General features: G+C 38.7%; 1 protein-coding gene across 6 annotated transcripts in view; it reads left to right on the top strand.

The window, feature by feature from the left end:
• Positions 1-16,103, top strand: part of CDCA2 (cell division cycle associated 2) — a 49,690-nt gene that overhangs the window by 27,904 nt on the left and 5,683 nt on the right. For all 6 annotated transcript variants that reach the window (XM_073892587.1, XM_073892584.1, XM_073892585.1 and 3 more), the window contains 4 exons: positions 1,823-1,901; positions 3,163-3,251; positions 4,832-4,969; positions 14,220-14,391. In XM_073892587.1, the coding sequence (XP_073748688.1) occupies positions 1,823-1,901; positions 3,163-3,251; positions 4,832-4,969; positions 14,220-14,391 (478 nt within the window). The remainder of the gene's footprint in view (positions 1-1,822; positions 1,902-3,162; positions 3,252-4,831; positions 4,970-14,219; positions 14,392-16,103) is intronic.

Here is a 16,103-nt window from a genome sequence, read left to right as displayed (position 1 = left end):
AAAAAAAAAAGGCTCCCAATGGAAATCTAACAAAGGAATGAAGAGCACTGAAGCTGCTAACCCATGTGGGCAAATGTAACAGATTTTATTATTATTAATCTCTATAACAGATTCTTTAAAGCAAGGATAACAAGAGCATATTGTTTGGTTTATACCATGTCAGTAAGATACATAACAAAAGTAATATGGCATAGAGGCTGAGAGGGGTTCTTATGCTGTACACAAAATAGTGTGAGTTAAACACGTATGCTGTAAACCTTAAAACACTACAGAACGACAGCAAAAATGTGTGGGATGCACGAAAGCAGGCTTAGAGGGAAATAATTAAAGCCTGTATTTCAGCATAAGAGACATCTCAAATTAATGATCCCAACTTCCATTTTAAGAAACTAATAAAAGGGGGTGCCTGGGTGGCTCAGTCATTAAGCATCTGCCTTCGGCTCAGGTCATGATCCTGGGGTCCTGGGATCGAGTCCTGCATCAGGCTCACTGCTCAGCAGGAGGCCTGCTTCTCCCTCTCCCACCCGCCCTGCTTGTGTTCCCTCTCTCACTGTCTCTTCCTGTAGAATAAATAAATAAAATCTCAAAAAGAAAAACCCAATAAAAGCAAATTAAAGCCAAAGTAAACAGCAGGAATTAAGAAAGATAAATGCAGAAATAAAGTAAAAAACAAAAATAGAGAAAAATCATTGAAATAAAGTGCTTTAGAAAAATAAATGAGTAAACTTCTAATCAAACTATTCAGAGGAAAAAAAGGGGAAATACTCAAATTACCAATATAAGGAATGAGATGTGACATGACCACATATTCTAACAGGTTTTAGAAGGATAATACAGATAAAAAGATAATAAGGGTATTATAAAAAACTTAATGCCAATAAATTCAACAACATGAGTAAACTAGATACACTCCTTGAAAAACACGAACAACCAAATCTTGGACTAGAAGATATAAATTACCTCATTAACCCAATATCAACTGAAGAAATTTAAGTTGTAGTTAAAACCTTCCCACAAAGAAAACTGCATGTCCAGATGATTTTGCTAATGAATTCTACCAAACACTTAAGGAAGACCTAATTTTATGTATACTCTTTCAAACAAATTGGGGAGGTGAGAGTAATTCCCAGTTCATAAATGTCAGCATTAACCTGATACCATAGTCAGACATTATAAGAAAACTATCGCCTCATGAACATAATACATCATGACCAAGTGAGATTTAACCCAGAGATGCCAGGTTGGTTGAGTATCTGAAAAACGATCTATAATTCACCATGTTAACAAATTAAGAAAAACCATATGGTCATTTCTGATAAGAACTCTGAGCAAATTGGTGATTAAAGAAAATTTCTTCAAACTGACAAGTTTTATTGATGAAAAACCAACAGCTACCATCATACTGACAATTATGTGGGAAAAAAAAGATTTGACATCTGCATTTGTATTGCCATTTTCCCTGAAGTTCCCCTGAATAATACTGAAATGTTAGGTTGTGTTTATTAATGGAATGTTCCATTTACTATAGAATTAGGACATGTGATTTTAAGTAACTCAAAAGAGTAAGTTATTAATAGATCATTATGGCTACTTCCATTTAATATTTTATTTGTTGGACTGTAGTTAGTAAACAGTTTCATTAAAGATTAGTAAATATAAAATTTTTATATTCAATATCTTTGTTTTGCTTTGACTTTTTTTCTTAATCTTTTATTGATTTCCCATCTCTATGCTTACTACAGTTCCACTTACAAAAAGGGTACGTTACATATCTACTGAATTTAAGGATGTCTAATTTCTACTCTTGTTTTTCTTTGTTTAGGAAAACATAGAACCTCTTCAGGTATCATTTGCAGTTCTGAGTCCTCTTAGTAAGTCTTCAATCTCTGAGACTCTTTCAGGTAGTAACTTTTATTTATCTTAAAGCCAGATAAGTGTCATTTTCAATATGTATATATATGAAACTAAATCTTAATTTCCTTTTAAAATTTTATTATAACAATGCATGCTTGGTTTAAAAAACCATATAGTATAGTAAAGCTTATAAGAAGTCTCTTGGGACCCCTGGGTGGCTCAGTTGGTTAAGCTTCTGACTCTTGATTTTGGCTCAGGTCATGATTTCAGTGTGGTAAGATTGAGCCCTGTGCAGGGCCCCAGACTCAGCAGGGAGTCAGAGCCTGCTTGAGATTCTCTCGCTCTCCTTCTGCCCTTCCCCCTGCTTGTGTGCTTTCTCTCTAAAATAAATAAATCTTAAAAAAAAAAAGGGGGGGTCTGTTGCCCATCCAGGTCTCACACCTTGTAATCACCCACAGTTAACTTCCATAGATGGTAGCCCCATTTTTCAAGTCCCTGCAGACAGTGGAGTTGCCCTCTCAACTCCTGTCAACAGTAAGCTCCTGGTGACAGTTGGCACAACTGAATGACATGGACCACAATGGTCATTTTTCAGGGTCCAGAATTGTTCACCAACATTAAGTTGGCCTCTTGGGCACTTGTACTTTTCGAGTCCCTGTCTTTATGATATGACAAGGCAAGCCGGGACTTGGATGACAGATGTCATGGGAACCATTATTCATGTCTCTCCCCTGACGGAAATCCCTTAGTGGCTTCTCGTTGGCTGGAAGACACAAACCAGATTCACTGCTACAGAATCCAAGACCTGGAGTGTGAAGTTAGAGCTAAACCTGGAAGTGTAGTCTGTCATGTTCCAAAGCCCATGCTCTTTTATACATTACACTGCCTTTCATTTCTACCATTAAAAGTGATTAAATGAAAAAGTTACCTGAATTTTGTAAGTTAAAAAAATTATTTTCACGATCATCTTAATTCCCTTTATTGCAATTTCACTGTACAAGATGTAGCTTGGAATAAATGGACATGAGTTAAATATGGTATTTACTGTAATGTGATTTCATCTGTTAGGGTAGTATGCATTCTCTATGGAAAGTAGTGAAAGTTTCTGGGTATTCAGTAAACTTAAAGTTCTGAAACGTTTTTGAATCTCAAAATTTATTCTGGGTAGTTAAATTATTTATGTTTAGATATTATATTATGCTAAAAGCAGAGGTGCCTATCCAAAACAGTATCCAGTATATCTGAAAAATGATGGCTTTTACAACTTTTTGTTAGCTACCCTAATTTTGCTTATGTCTTCTTCATCAGGAACTGATACCTTTAGCTCTTCAAAAAACCATGAGAAAATAGCCTCCCATAAAGTTGGTAGAATAACGCGGGCCTCTAACAGAAGAAGTGTAAGTGTTTATATTTGGCACAGTGTAGTTGTTTTTAAATCTTGCTATAGATTTTTTCTGTTTTTATGATCACAGGATTATGGGTAAAATCTTGATTTGATTAATGTCACTGAGAGCTAATACCTTACCTATGTAGCATATAACCCATGGTAATGCTCTTTTCCTGATTTGATTTTAATTCTGTTAGAAGAAAAATACAATAAAACAAGCTGCTTTCAGAGTTTGTGTTAATGTAGAAGGTAATCTGTTTGGAACATTTATTTGGGATCTATGTGGTTTTATGGATTTTATTGAGGTACACAGTGGACAAGAGTAGTGTGTAATTGGGGTGCCTGGGTGGCTCAGTCATTAAGTGTCTGCCTTCGGCTCAGGTCATGATCCCAGTGTCCTGGGATTGAGCCCCGCATTGGGCTCCCTGCTCCGCGGGAAGCCTGCTTCCCCATCTCCCACTCCCCCTGCTTGTGTTCCCTCTCTTGCTGTCTCTCTCTGTCAAGTAAATAAATAAAATCTGTAAAAAAAAAAAAAAAAAAATTAGTGTGTAATTAACAGAGCCAGAAAATGGCATAAATATATCTTTTTACAAAAATATTTCCTTTTTTAATTTTTTTTAACACTGGGTTTTTTTTTAAATTAATTTATTTATTTGAGAGCGTGAGAATGAGAGAGAGAGAGAGAGAGAGTGTACATGAGAGGGGGGTAGGGGCAGAGGAAGAAGCAGGCTCCTTGCTGAGCAGGGAGCCCAATGCGGGGCTCGATCCCTGGACTCCGGGATCATGACCTGAGCCGAAGGCAGTCGCCCAGCCAACTGAGCCACCCGGGCGCCCTGTTAACACTGGGTTTTAACTCTTTTCAGTAGGAGCATAACTCCCATTGAATGCATGTCTTTTCCTATTTCATCAAACTAGATAAAATTGGATTTTTGTCTAAATTCATAAATATATAATATACCATTATGGGGCTTTTAGCTGATATTTTTGGGTGATAAACCTAGAATTCACATTTAGATAATTTAAATGCATGTTTCCACCCATAACTCAATAGAAGTTAGTTCCTAAATTGTAGATGCTTAGTAAATATTTGATAAAGAAATAAATCAACTAATTAAAAAATTTTTTTTCTTTCTTAAAATAATGGACAGAATGCATATGCTTCTGGGTCTGTTTAATAAGATCAGAAATTGGTAGTTACTCTTCTCCCCCATTCAAGTTTAAGATGGTTAAAGTACTTCTAACGGGGGCGCCTGGGTGGCTCAGTCGTTAGGCATCTGCCTTAGGCTCAGGTCATGATCCCAGGGTCCTGGGATCGAGCCCCGTATCGGGCTCCCTGCTCTGCGGGGAGCCTGCTTCTCCCTCTCCTGCTCTCCCTTCTTGTGTTCCCTCTCTCACCGTCTCTCTCTCTCTGTCAAATAAATAAATTAAATCTTTAAAAAAATAAAGTACTTCTAATGGAATTTGTGAATTAAAAGGAACTGGGATAGAAAATGTAGAAGCAGTGTGGGAAAGAAAATAAGTGTGAGAAACATAAATCAAAATGCACTTGCTTGTGTTTTATGGTATCCTTCCTTTGAATTTTCTTTATAGCAATTGATCACTTTTGCAGAAGAGAATGTTTGCAACTTACTTAATAGAGAAGCTCAGCCTTGTAAAGAAAAGAAAATTACTAGGAGGAAATCTCAGGAAAGGAAGCGCACAGGAGGGGTACTTCCTAAAAAGAATCAGGTAAGTGTGTGTTTAAAGATATAATAAGGGTAGAAGTGGTACATTTCTTTGTTGTATGATTAGGAAAGCATGGAAACAAAATTTTTCTAGTTAACATTAGACCAAGAGTATTAAAATCATCATAGAATAGAAAGGGCCAGAGGCAGTTATATACTCAGCTGTGATTACCCGAGAACCATTTTTATATCTTCATTGTATTATGTACATTTAGCACAGTAAAACATCAGCACTCAAATGTTAAATTCTTACCTTTGAATCGAATCTAACCTCACCCTATGAAAGGAACCCTCTCATTTCTTAGACAAAGATGAGTGTGCCATCTGCCCCTTGTTTGTCTTTACTTCTGTCAGGGGCTGGATCTCTTCCCATATTTGAGGAAGAATTTAGAAACTGGTTCTTCATCTTCCTCGACACTTCAAGGCCTGTTCTGGCTCAGGGGGACTTCATGATCTCTTTATGGATAGCCAATCTAGCACCTTAACTCGGTCACTGGACCTCGGCCACTTCAGTGATCCAGACCTTCCTCTGCCATTCCCCACAGCTTGTTGGTCCCTAAGACCTGCCCACTTTTAATAGTCCACACTTCTGTGTCCCATTCACTGCCCCCAGCTGCCTCTCCAGCCAGCATTCTCACTCCCTCACATACCTGTTTCAGTACTAACGATCTTCTGGCCCCTCTGCATACCCTCCAGCCTTCAGATATCCCGTCGTTTCCTGCGTTTCCTTGTTCACCCGGAGCTGCCTGATCTGTTTCACCACCTCTTATCAGTAATGCCCGTTCTCCATCCCTTTCATTCCACTTCACCTCTGGATTAATCCACCCCCACTCCCTCTCCCATCCAGTGTTGCTCCTAGAGAGACTCACAGGTGCTCCGATGGCAGTCATAGCTTCAGATAAGACCTGAAGTCTGGTCTCACTTTCCATCTCTTCACTTGAATTGTTTTCCCAAGGTGTTGAGTAACTTAGTGACTAAAAGCTAGTACAGCTTTTGAGATCTCGTGGTTCCTTGCCACCTCAGCAGCATTTGACAAAACTGAGAGCATCCCTTTACAGTCTCCGTTAAAGGTTTATTTTTTTTCCACCCAGCCTTTGTCTGTATTACCCAGAGTTCTACTCTTTGCCTTTCTAAATTGTGTATTTTCCGGGTGATGTCATAGGCGGCATGGTTGATGTGTCCCAGATCTTTCTGATCTATAAACATGATTAATGGCCTACTAGACTTCTTAACCCATCCTACAAGCACCTCAGCTATCGACTTTTCCAAAACTAAACTCCTCAATTTTACCCCAAACCATCCCCTCCCCCAAAAAAAACAGTCAGTAAACTTCCATCCTGTTCCATGAAACAGAAACTGGCTTAAACATGGCCCAAACATCTGCAAGTCTGCAAAGCCAGAAGAAACTGGAAGTTTTTCTGGTTCAATCCCTCTTTTAGATCACACTCCTTTGAAAGATCCCTTTGCTGAAAAAAATACACGTAAGTTAAAAAATGTGCATACACCTTTATTATTGCATCAGAAATTGGTTTTCTTCAGACTCTTTAAAAAACACTGCTACAAAGAATGTACACGTACTTTTTGACATAAAATCAATAACCAGAAGGTTCAAGGAGGATTGAGCGTTAAGGTTTGTTCCAACCCCTCCCAGGACCCCATGGAATTAAAATAATTGATATAATAAAGACTAGACTCAGCAGTGAGAAGAGGAAGGAAGGGAGCAGGGTTGTTAAGCAACAGATGACAGCCTTCAGTGACTCTCTGGAAGAAAAAGTGGATGAGGGCACATTGACAGATGAAAGAGGTAGATTTATAGCCCAGGATGCGCTCAGAGGGAGTTAGAGAGGCATTGGGAACCAGCCTGCACACTGCGTGATCCCAGGAGACTCTGGGCCCAGTGTTGGCAAGTCCAGTGGAAGATGAGAGTGGGAAGTGGTAATGGAAAACAGAATAACTGAAGTTCTGTATATGAGACAATTTGTACCAGTTGGCACCCCACCCCCTGTCCTGCCATGTTCTCCCATCTCAGAACAGCTGTTGTCATGTAGGTGAAGGCCCTCATTCTGGCATTTGGAAAGTCCCATCGTCTTGACAGCCTGCTCTTGCCCTCAAGCAAAGCCTACAGATGAGACTCCCCATTCTGCCCTGCCCCACCCTGCACAGAGTTGCCAGTAGAATTTCCCTGCCGGAAAGAGATGAAGCTGGAAAGCAGAGGAAACTCTCAGACCAATTTATGAAGTCTTCTGTAAAATCAGACAACTGAGTAGAAAGAAGAGATGATAGATCAATATTTAAAAGTTGAAAAACTGACCCCAGAAAGAGAGATTATTCTGGGAATGGAAGGAAACTTTATTTAAAAAAAAACCTGACATACTCGGATTTAAGAAAATATTATCTGCATAGAACTAAGAGGCTGCTATAAAAAAGGAGCAGAGGGAGAAATATTCATAAATATGTAAAATTTAGTAGTTGGACTAGAGAATAAAGGAAAGTCTCCCAGAAGGTAGAGCAAAAGAGAAACAAGCTAGTAATAAGAGACATGAAAGTTGAATCTAGGAGACTAGGTATCTCAGAAAGAACACGAAGATAGAATGGGAGAAATTGTCAAAAGAAGGGGATTTCTAATAGTGGAAGAAAGGAATCTTCAGGTTCTAAGGGCCTACTGAAAGCCTAGTACAATTAAAAAAAAAAGACCAGGACTTCAGCCTGTCAGTATGAAATTGAACAATAAGGAGAACAAGAAAAGTGGACTTTTCCTCCCAGAAACAAGAATCTGAGTAGTACCAAGTTTACCAGCAGTGCGAATGCTGAAAGGTAATTGAACAGGACCTTTAAAGTTTTGAATGAAACTTGATTTCAGCCCAATATTATGAACCCAGCCAAATTCAATTAAGTGTAAAAGAAAAAATAAAGACATTTAGACACTCAGGGACTCAAACTTTTTCTTTGGGTATTATTGGAGGAGATACTCTAGCAAACTGAGGAAGTAAGCTTAAGGATTCAGAACACAGCGAATCTAATAATACAGGAGAGAAGTGCAAGGGAAGTCTCTGAACATGGTTGTTCAGCCAGCCTTAAAAAGCAGCCAGTCCCAATTTGAGCAAGAGGAAAGGGTGCTCCAGGGATATATGGTCTCTGGAGAGAAAAACAAAAAGACCCATGGTTGAGAAAGTGGAAGGTGTGTCATATAAGAAGAAAAAGAAAGGTAATTATATAAAATATAATAAAAAATAAAAGTCCATGTATAAAAGTTTTAGAGTAAATACGAAGCAAACATTAAATGTGATTCCAAGCAGTAAAGGAGTGTAAGGAAAAGTATGTTTTCTAGTGCTAGGAGTCACCTACAGGGGGCGCCAGAGGAAAGGAAGATGAGCTTTGTCCTTGGCAGAGCAATGAAAAATGTTTACAGTCATAATGTAAATGCTCTTTGTTTTCAACTCAGGGCAAAGCTTTAAGAACTTGATTGTTGTGCGCGACGGTCTAAATGTAGCTACTAGCAGAAGATGAAAAGTGGGTAGAGAAGATGTCAGTGAGGGTGTTAGCATTCGGTATAAGGGGTTAACAGTGCACGTTCTGTGGCCAGACATCCTAGGTTCTAAATTCTGGCTTGACCGCCTCCTACCAGTGGAATGGCAGGCAAGATTCTTGATTTCTCTATTGGTTTTTAAATAAAGGTAATAACGGTACTTAATTTATAAGCTTGTTGTGTGCATTAAATGAGTTAATGCTTGTAAAATGGTTAGAACAGTGCCTGACCATAGCAAGCACTACAGCTGTCATTATGATTATCTTTACAGGTCAGGGGTTCAAGATATATTTTAAAAGTTGATGAAAAGAAACAAATTTACCTTTTGGCTCAGCAATCTCACGTCTGGGAATCTGTCTCAGATCCAATGACAAAATGCAAAAAGGCATATGGACAAAGTTATTTTTTGCAATACCCTCTGTAATGCAAAAAAAACTAAACAACTATGTCCGTCAGTATGAGACTGGTTGAATAAACTGTGGTGTGTTGACAAAGTATTTTGCAGCTGTGGAAAATAGTGAAGAGAATTTGCAGTGATGGGATGATGCCAGGATGTACTGTTAAGTGAAAAAAAAAATGTGTAAAATAACGTATTATAGTAGGTTTCTTGGTACTGAATTGTGATCCCACCCCCACCCTGCCCCCAAAATACTTCTGCATTGAAACCCTAACCTCCAGCACCTCAGAATGTGACTATGTTTAGAGATAAGGCCTTTGATTGGGTGATTGAGTTAACATGAGGCCGTTGGGATGGTCTCTAGTCTGACTTGTGTCCTTATAAGAGGAAGTTTGGACACAAAAGGAGACCCTAAGTGTGCACACACCCAGGGAGAAGACCATGTAAAGAGGCAGCAGGAAGGTGGCCATCTGCACACTGAAGAGGGAGGCCTCAGAGGAGACCAACCCTACCAGCACCTTGATCTTGGACTTCCAGCCCCCAAAACTGAGAAAAGAGATTAAAGCTGTGTAAGCCACCTAGTCTGTGGTGTTTTGTTATGGCAGCCAATATGACAAATGAATATATCTATTCATTTTTTATCTAAGAAAATAGGGAACATTAAACGTGTTTGTGTGTGTCAATGTGCGTATATATTCATACACATAAAATCTTTTCATAAAAGTGGGAAAATAAGTCAAAAACAACTGATTACCTCTAGGGAGAGGGGACAGAGGAGGCACTAGGAAGGCCTCAAAGCTGGACTTCATTGAGCATGTTTTGTACTTTTGACATTGAACTGTGTCAGGGTTATACATGACTATGAAACAAGTCAAAATTATGAAAAAGAGAATGGTCCTTAAAAATTGGAAATAAAATGAAACAAATTAATCTGGGTATCAAGTTGGTGACTTAACCTCACAAAGAATTCTTTCAAACCTAGAACTTTCCTTGTGGAAAGCATCCTAAGGACAAGAGTGACTGAAGAGAGAGTGAGCTTAAACAGCATGAAGATTCCTATTGAGAGAGGAGTGCAATCTAGAATAAAGAAAATAAAGATTTTTGTGGGTTTTTTTTTTTTTAACTGTCATTAGGAATCTAGACTTTACCATTAGACAAAAAATAAAAATTCAAATTCAGAATTTTGTTAGGCCACATTTGAATTGGAAACATCAGTATGGATTCATGTTTTTTTCCTTTAAAAAGATTTCCTAGCTCTTTCAAGGCTTAGAAGCAGCGCGCACCCCGGGTCCCTAGGTTGCCATTTCTGAATACCATTTTCAACTAAAACTGATCAAGGTTCCAGTGTGAGATGGCTGCTTTCAGGTTTATGAACAGCACATGTAGGAAACGAGCCTGAGTTGGTACCGGTGTGCAATAAAGGACGCTTAAGAAACCACTGGGGCTACAGGGAAGGACCTCAAACCATCTCGAAGGGGCTCCACTCACCAAATGTGGGACAGTGTGACTCTCATTAATAACAATTGCAGGATGCCTGGGTGGCTCAGTCTAAGTTAAATGTCTGCCTGGGATCAAGCCCCGCATCAGGCTTGCTGCTCAGCAGGGAGCCTGCTTCTCCCTCTCCCTCTGCCTCTCCCTGTGCTTGTGCTCTCGCTCTCTCTGTCAAATAAATAAAATCCTTTAAAAAAAAATAATTGCAGTGGGTTGAAACATATTTCAAATATGAAAAAACACTTCATAATAGTTAAAAAATCTTAAAGGTCACCTTAGAAGCTGTCTAGGACACCAACTCATTTTTGTGAAAACTGGAAAATACGGGAATTCTGTTTCAGGGAAGCAAATCATTGATAAGGGAAAGTTATTTATAGGAGAATTTCTGCTAATAAATAAAAAAGACACGTTCATGGAAGTTGTTGATCATGAAGTAGAAGGCTGATGTGGGAGCCAGAATGGATGGATTGGACTGAACACCTGAGCCCAACCAGTCAATCACAGTGTCACAGGGGAGATAACAGGGTCCTTCCAGTGCAATGAGGACGTCTACAGGCATCATGAAATGCTCTTTGCAAAAAACAAAAATCAAAGCTGAATCTAATCAAGCCTAGATCTAATGACCAGTTGTAGGAAGTGTAGGGGAGAGAGGAAAATAAAGACGCCTTAATTGCAGTCAACCAAATCCAGAGTTTGGCTAATTCTCTGAGACAAGTGCCTCAGTTTACTCATCAAATAAATGGTGAGGGAAAAAAACCAGAACCATATATTAAAAGATCTGTCAACCAAATGGAATGTGTAAGGACCTTATTGGGATCCTGATTTGAATAGTTGTAAAAAGACATTTATGGACCAATTGGAGAAATTTGATCTCTGAGGAAATAATAGGGAAAATTGCTGTCTTTGTTCTTTGTGTCTAAGCTGTTTGAGATCATTTTAGATGTTAGGATGTTGTAACAAGAATTACGGAGATTTCCCAGGTACCCTCTACCCAGTTTCCCCCAGTGATGACCTGTAAAATTTAGACAATATCACACAGAAAAATGCCAGCACAGTCAAGATACAGAACATTTCCATTGCCACAGCGGTCTCCTCTTGCCCTCTTGTAGCCCTGCTTACTTCCCATGCCTTTCCCCACCTTAAGTGGCAACCACTAATCTGTTCTCCATTTCTTTCATTTTGTCATTTTCGGAATGTTATGTAAATGTAATCACACTCTATGTGACTTCTTGGGACTGGCTTCTTTCACTCAGCATAATCCTCTGAAGATTTATCCAGGTTGTTGCATGTATCAGTAGTTAGCTTCTTGTGTGTGTGTGTGTGTGTGTGTGTGTGTGTGTGTGTGTGTGTGTGTGTGTGTGTGTGTGTTTTATTTTAACTGTCATTAGGAATCCAGACTTTACCATTAGATAAAAAATAAAAATTCAAATTCAGAACTTTGTTAGGCTGCATTTGAATTGGAAACATCAGTACTGACTCATGTTGTTTTTTTTTTCCTTTAAAAGGATTTCCTAGCTCTGTCAAGGCTTAGAAGTAGTGAATGGTATTTGTTGTTATTTAAAAAAGTAATCAATTTGCAGTATATACATATATCAAGTCATTACATTATATACCTTAAATTTTATCTGTCAATTATATTTCAATAAAACTGGGGGAAATGGCATTGTAAAAGGGGAAAAATCAACAATAAAATACAATGCCAGGTAATAAAAGGTTTCATTTTATTATGGAATGAAAAAAGGAACTCTGTCTCCTAAGGACACTGCAGGATTTTCACACAAAATGGGGTAATGCCTGGGATTTGCTTTAAAATAATCTGAGGGAAGGGGATTATAAATGAATCCTGATTTCTATATGTTAGTAATTCTTGAAGCTAGAGGATGGGTACCTGGGGCTCAATATACTGTTCTACCTGTTGTGTGTTTAAATTTTCCGTTATAGAAAGTTAAAAATACAACACTATGAGCCTCTTATTTAGAGAGATGGAGCTAGCTATAAGAACTCAAAATGGAACCAATAAGTAAACACGAGAATTTACAAGAACAAGAAAGCTGACACATAGCTCTTCTGTATATGGCTCAAGCCTTATTTTAACCATTTCACTTATGTTAACTAACTTTAACTTAATACTCACTGCTGTTATCTGTGGTGTGTGCTGGTGTGGTTCTGATTCTGCAGAGGAGGAGGAGGAGGTACAGAGGTGAAGTAACTTGCCTAAGATCGTAAGGCTGTTAGGTAGTAGAGTCAGGCATCCAGCACCAGAGGTCAAATATTCTCTTTTGCATCTCATCGTGGAGCCCAAGTTAAGATTTTTCTCTTGGTTTCCATATCCATTGACCAAGCTGTCGATTCCCCAACTGTTCCGTGGAATGTCAACAGATGTTCCATAAAAAAAAAAAAATTTTCATGGAAAAATAGTTAACCCAGCATTTTCCTAGTGTGTATGGAGATTATTTATACTGAGGACTTCTCAGAGAATTTAATGTTAAATGTATATTGTAAATCACCAAGAGGAACATTTATCTTGTACAGTTCTAAAATTATTTTTCCATGGAATGTTTTATTTTGTTTTGTTTTTACAGGATATCTATAGATATCTCCAGGAACATACAGTTCTGTGCCATTTTTGTACTCTTCTTGAATATCATCCACTCTTTCACATCATTAGTTTCTGTGCTTTCACCCAAATGATCTTTCTTAAATGTAAAATCAAATGTTGTCACTCCCTGAATCACCATGCAGTGAAACTTCATTCTTTTCAGACTCATACTCATTGCATACAAGGGCCTTGCTTGCTTTATGAAGCAGTCTTGAAAGCCCCCTGTAGGCCAGATACTCATCTCGGTCCATATAGAGTCTGTCATGGTTTGTATGTATTACAGTTACTTGCTGTTAGACTGGGAGCCCTCTAAAGACCACATCCTGTTTGGTTTTTGTTTTCTATCTTGCCAGTTAATACCTGTACATAGTGGTTTCTCAATAAATGTTTGAATAGATTCTATTTTCTGGCAGTTTTAATTGCTAAAAACATGTTCCTTATGTTGACCTAAAGTCTGGTTCTCTCCAATATTATCACATAGAGTGTGTTTCTTTTTGCTCATAACAATACGATGTTTGAGTTTCCCTGAGGTCCTTTCCGTGTGAAACTTTTTTTTAACAGTGAACATTAGTTCTCAGTTGCTAACATGGCAGTCAAAACTGAATTTAATACTACATTCTAGATATTATTAGAACAGTTTTTATTTTTATAGAAACCCACGTGTTTTCCATCAGTTATCACCAGACCATTGTCCATCATCTTCTACTTGTGCTCGTTAGCCCATCTTATTTTGACCTATTCATTTTAATCTTGATTAAATCATCTGTTGTTAGAAAGCAGCTCAGCTAGCTTTGTGTTATCTTTAACTTTTATGTATACAACTGTTGTTTCTTCTTCCAAACCTCTGAGCAGAAGACAATCTCCCATAGCTTCCAGTAGATAGCTCATCCTAGGTTAATCGCGGGTCAGCCTAACTGTATCCTACTTAAAAAATATCTTCACGTCTTAAGTCTGTCAACTCTACAGCATCTAATCTGTCTTTCACTCACCCAGAACTTACTTTGGCAAATGTTTTGTGGAAATGTAGACCATTGATTACCATAGCATCTGTAAATTGAGTTCTGCTTCATATTCTCTTTGACTCTGTGTAAGCTACCCAGCCCCCCACGCCTGACTCAGAATTTCTAACATTTTAAATGGCCTAACTGGTCTCAGGTTTTTCGTTAAGAATTAATTAAAGGGCCAAAATTGTATATGGTGTGACATCTTTCCCAATTACGGCATTTTAATACATTTCACAGGCTTTAAAAAGTTGCAGGAAGAAGAAAGCAAAGGGAAAGAAGAGCGTTCAGAAGTCTTTATACGGGGAAAGAGACCTTGCTTCGAAGAAGCCGCTCCTCAGTCCTATCCCCGAGCTGCCTGAGCTCTCCGAGATAATGCCTCCCACTCCAGGCAGCGACAGGCTGTGTTCAGGTACCCTGCTCTTGTCCTGTTGCTGTTTTATCTTCTCTGCCACTTTCTTGCTGCTGCACCCTCTTTCCCTTTTTCCCATTCACTATTAAAGAGCATACAAATAAAAATAGCAACCTTCCCTCCTATTACCATGAGAATTTTAAGTTAAGGAAGCAATAGTTCGTAAATTTTACCCTCTTCAGAATCTGATAGGAGCTCTGGACCCTCTCTCCAGAGAAACTAAGACACAAGAGAGTGCATATAGTTTTAGGGGAAATAATTTCCTTCCATCCTTTTTTCTTTTTAAATCATTTTAATGTGTTTTTATAGCATTCTGCTCAAATGAATTCTGTGTAGTGTTATGGTCCATCATGAAGAGTAAACAAGGTGATGGCTCAGTAATAGATAAATCTTTTATAATTAAGGACAAAAAAAAAAATACTTGCCCTGTGATGTTTCAGTAGAGTTGGCACTGCTAAGCATCTACTAGAAATAACATTTATAAATTGAACTGGATTACTTTGAAACAGTTTTGTTGAAAGGCAAAGATTAAGTCACTTGACATACTGGTTAGATAAAAATTGGAATTGCTTCTGTTTTATAATGGCTGAGTTTTAAAATTCACTAAAATCATGCTGAAATTAATAAGAGTATGTATTCATTCGGTGTGTTCATTTTGTATAGAATAATTTTAAAAATAGGCGTGTTTGTCAGTCATCAGAGATTTAGAGCCTGCATTCCATTTGCAACATATATGTAGGATTTATAATAGATCCAAGGATGAATAAGGTATATGCCACCCTAGACTATTGGCTTCTACCTACTTCTCAACTTCCGGAAAGCACAGAGTTTAAACAAACCCCTGCTAGCCCATCATCACGCACAAGCTGCTCCAGCCCCTGGGCTCCTTCCCCAGTCTCTTTATGTGCTTGTCCTGGGGCAGGGGATTGGCCACCCCGCCTCTTTTTAATCTGGCCTAATGCTGCTTATCCTTGAAGATTTAGCTGTGCCAGCTGCCTTTCCAGGAAAAGTCTTTGTTCGCATTACACCTTTACCATCAAGTTTGTAATGTGCCGTCTACCTCCCTCCCCTACAAACTGCAGTCCCCTTGAGACTGAAAACTAAGTCTTACTTCATTATATCTCCAGTTCCTGACCGGAGTTTTTCCAAAGATGTTTAAACAATGACTATTAGTATGTGTTTTCCATCTTGCATCTTACTAGAGAATTTCTTTTTTTTTAAAAATACCTGAAGGATTTTGTATCTATCACCAGCGGTATCATCTGTTATAAGGGTTTAAAGCAAAATCTTGCTTCCCTCCTTTTCCATTTTTCCCTGTCCCTTTCTGTCTCTCTTCCTCCCTCTATCCCTGTCCCCTACCTTTCTTCTCTAGCATGTCATTTCCATGAAAAATACATAAACATCGATTTTTAAAGTTGTATAAAGAGCCCAACTGGCATATTAGTTGGTTGCCACTGAGTGGACCCTGTGCTAATCTCTGCCTTTCGTGACCTGATTTTAAGTACCCAGATCATGAAGTAATGGAGAGAGTGTGTGCACGCACACACGTGGGAGCTGGAGGAGGGGCAGGGAGGGAAGGAGAGGAAGAGAATCTGCAGCAGACTTCCTGCTGAGTGTGGAGCCTGACCTGGGGCTCCATCTCACCACCCTGAGATCATGACCTAAGCTGAAATCAAGAGTTGGAGACTTAACCGACTGAGCCACCCAGGCAC

Source organism: Callorhinus ursinus, unplaced genomic scaffold, assembly GCF_003265705.2.
Source record: "Callorhinus ursinus isolate GAN/ISIS: 27379988/994484 unplaced genomic scaffold, GSC_fseal_2.0 scaffold4, whole genome shotgun sequence".
NCBI classification, from domain to species: Eukaryota; Metazoa; Chordata; class Mammalia; order Carnivora; family Otariidae; genus Callorhinus; species Callorhinus ursinus.
The sequence above is the reverse complement of the archived record's forward strand: the minus strand, read 5'-3'. Positions and strand labels throughout refer to the sequence as shown.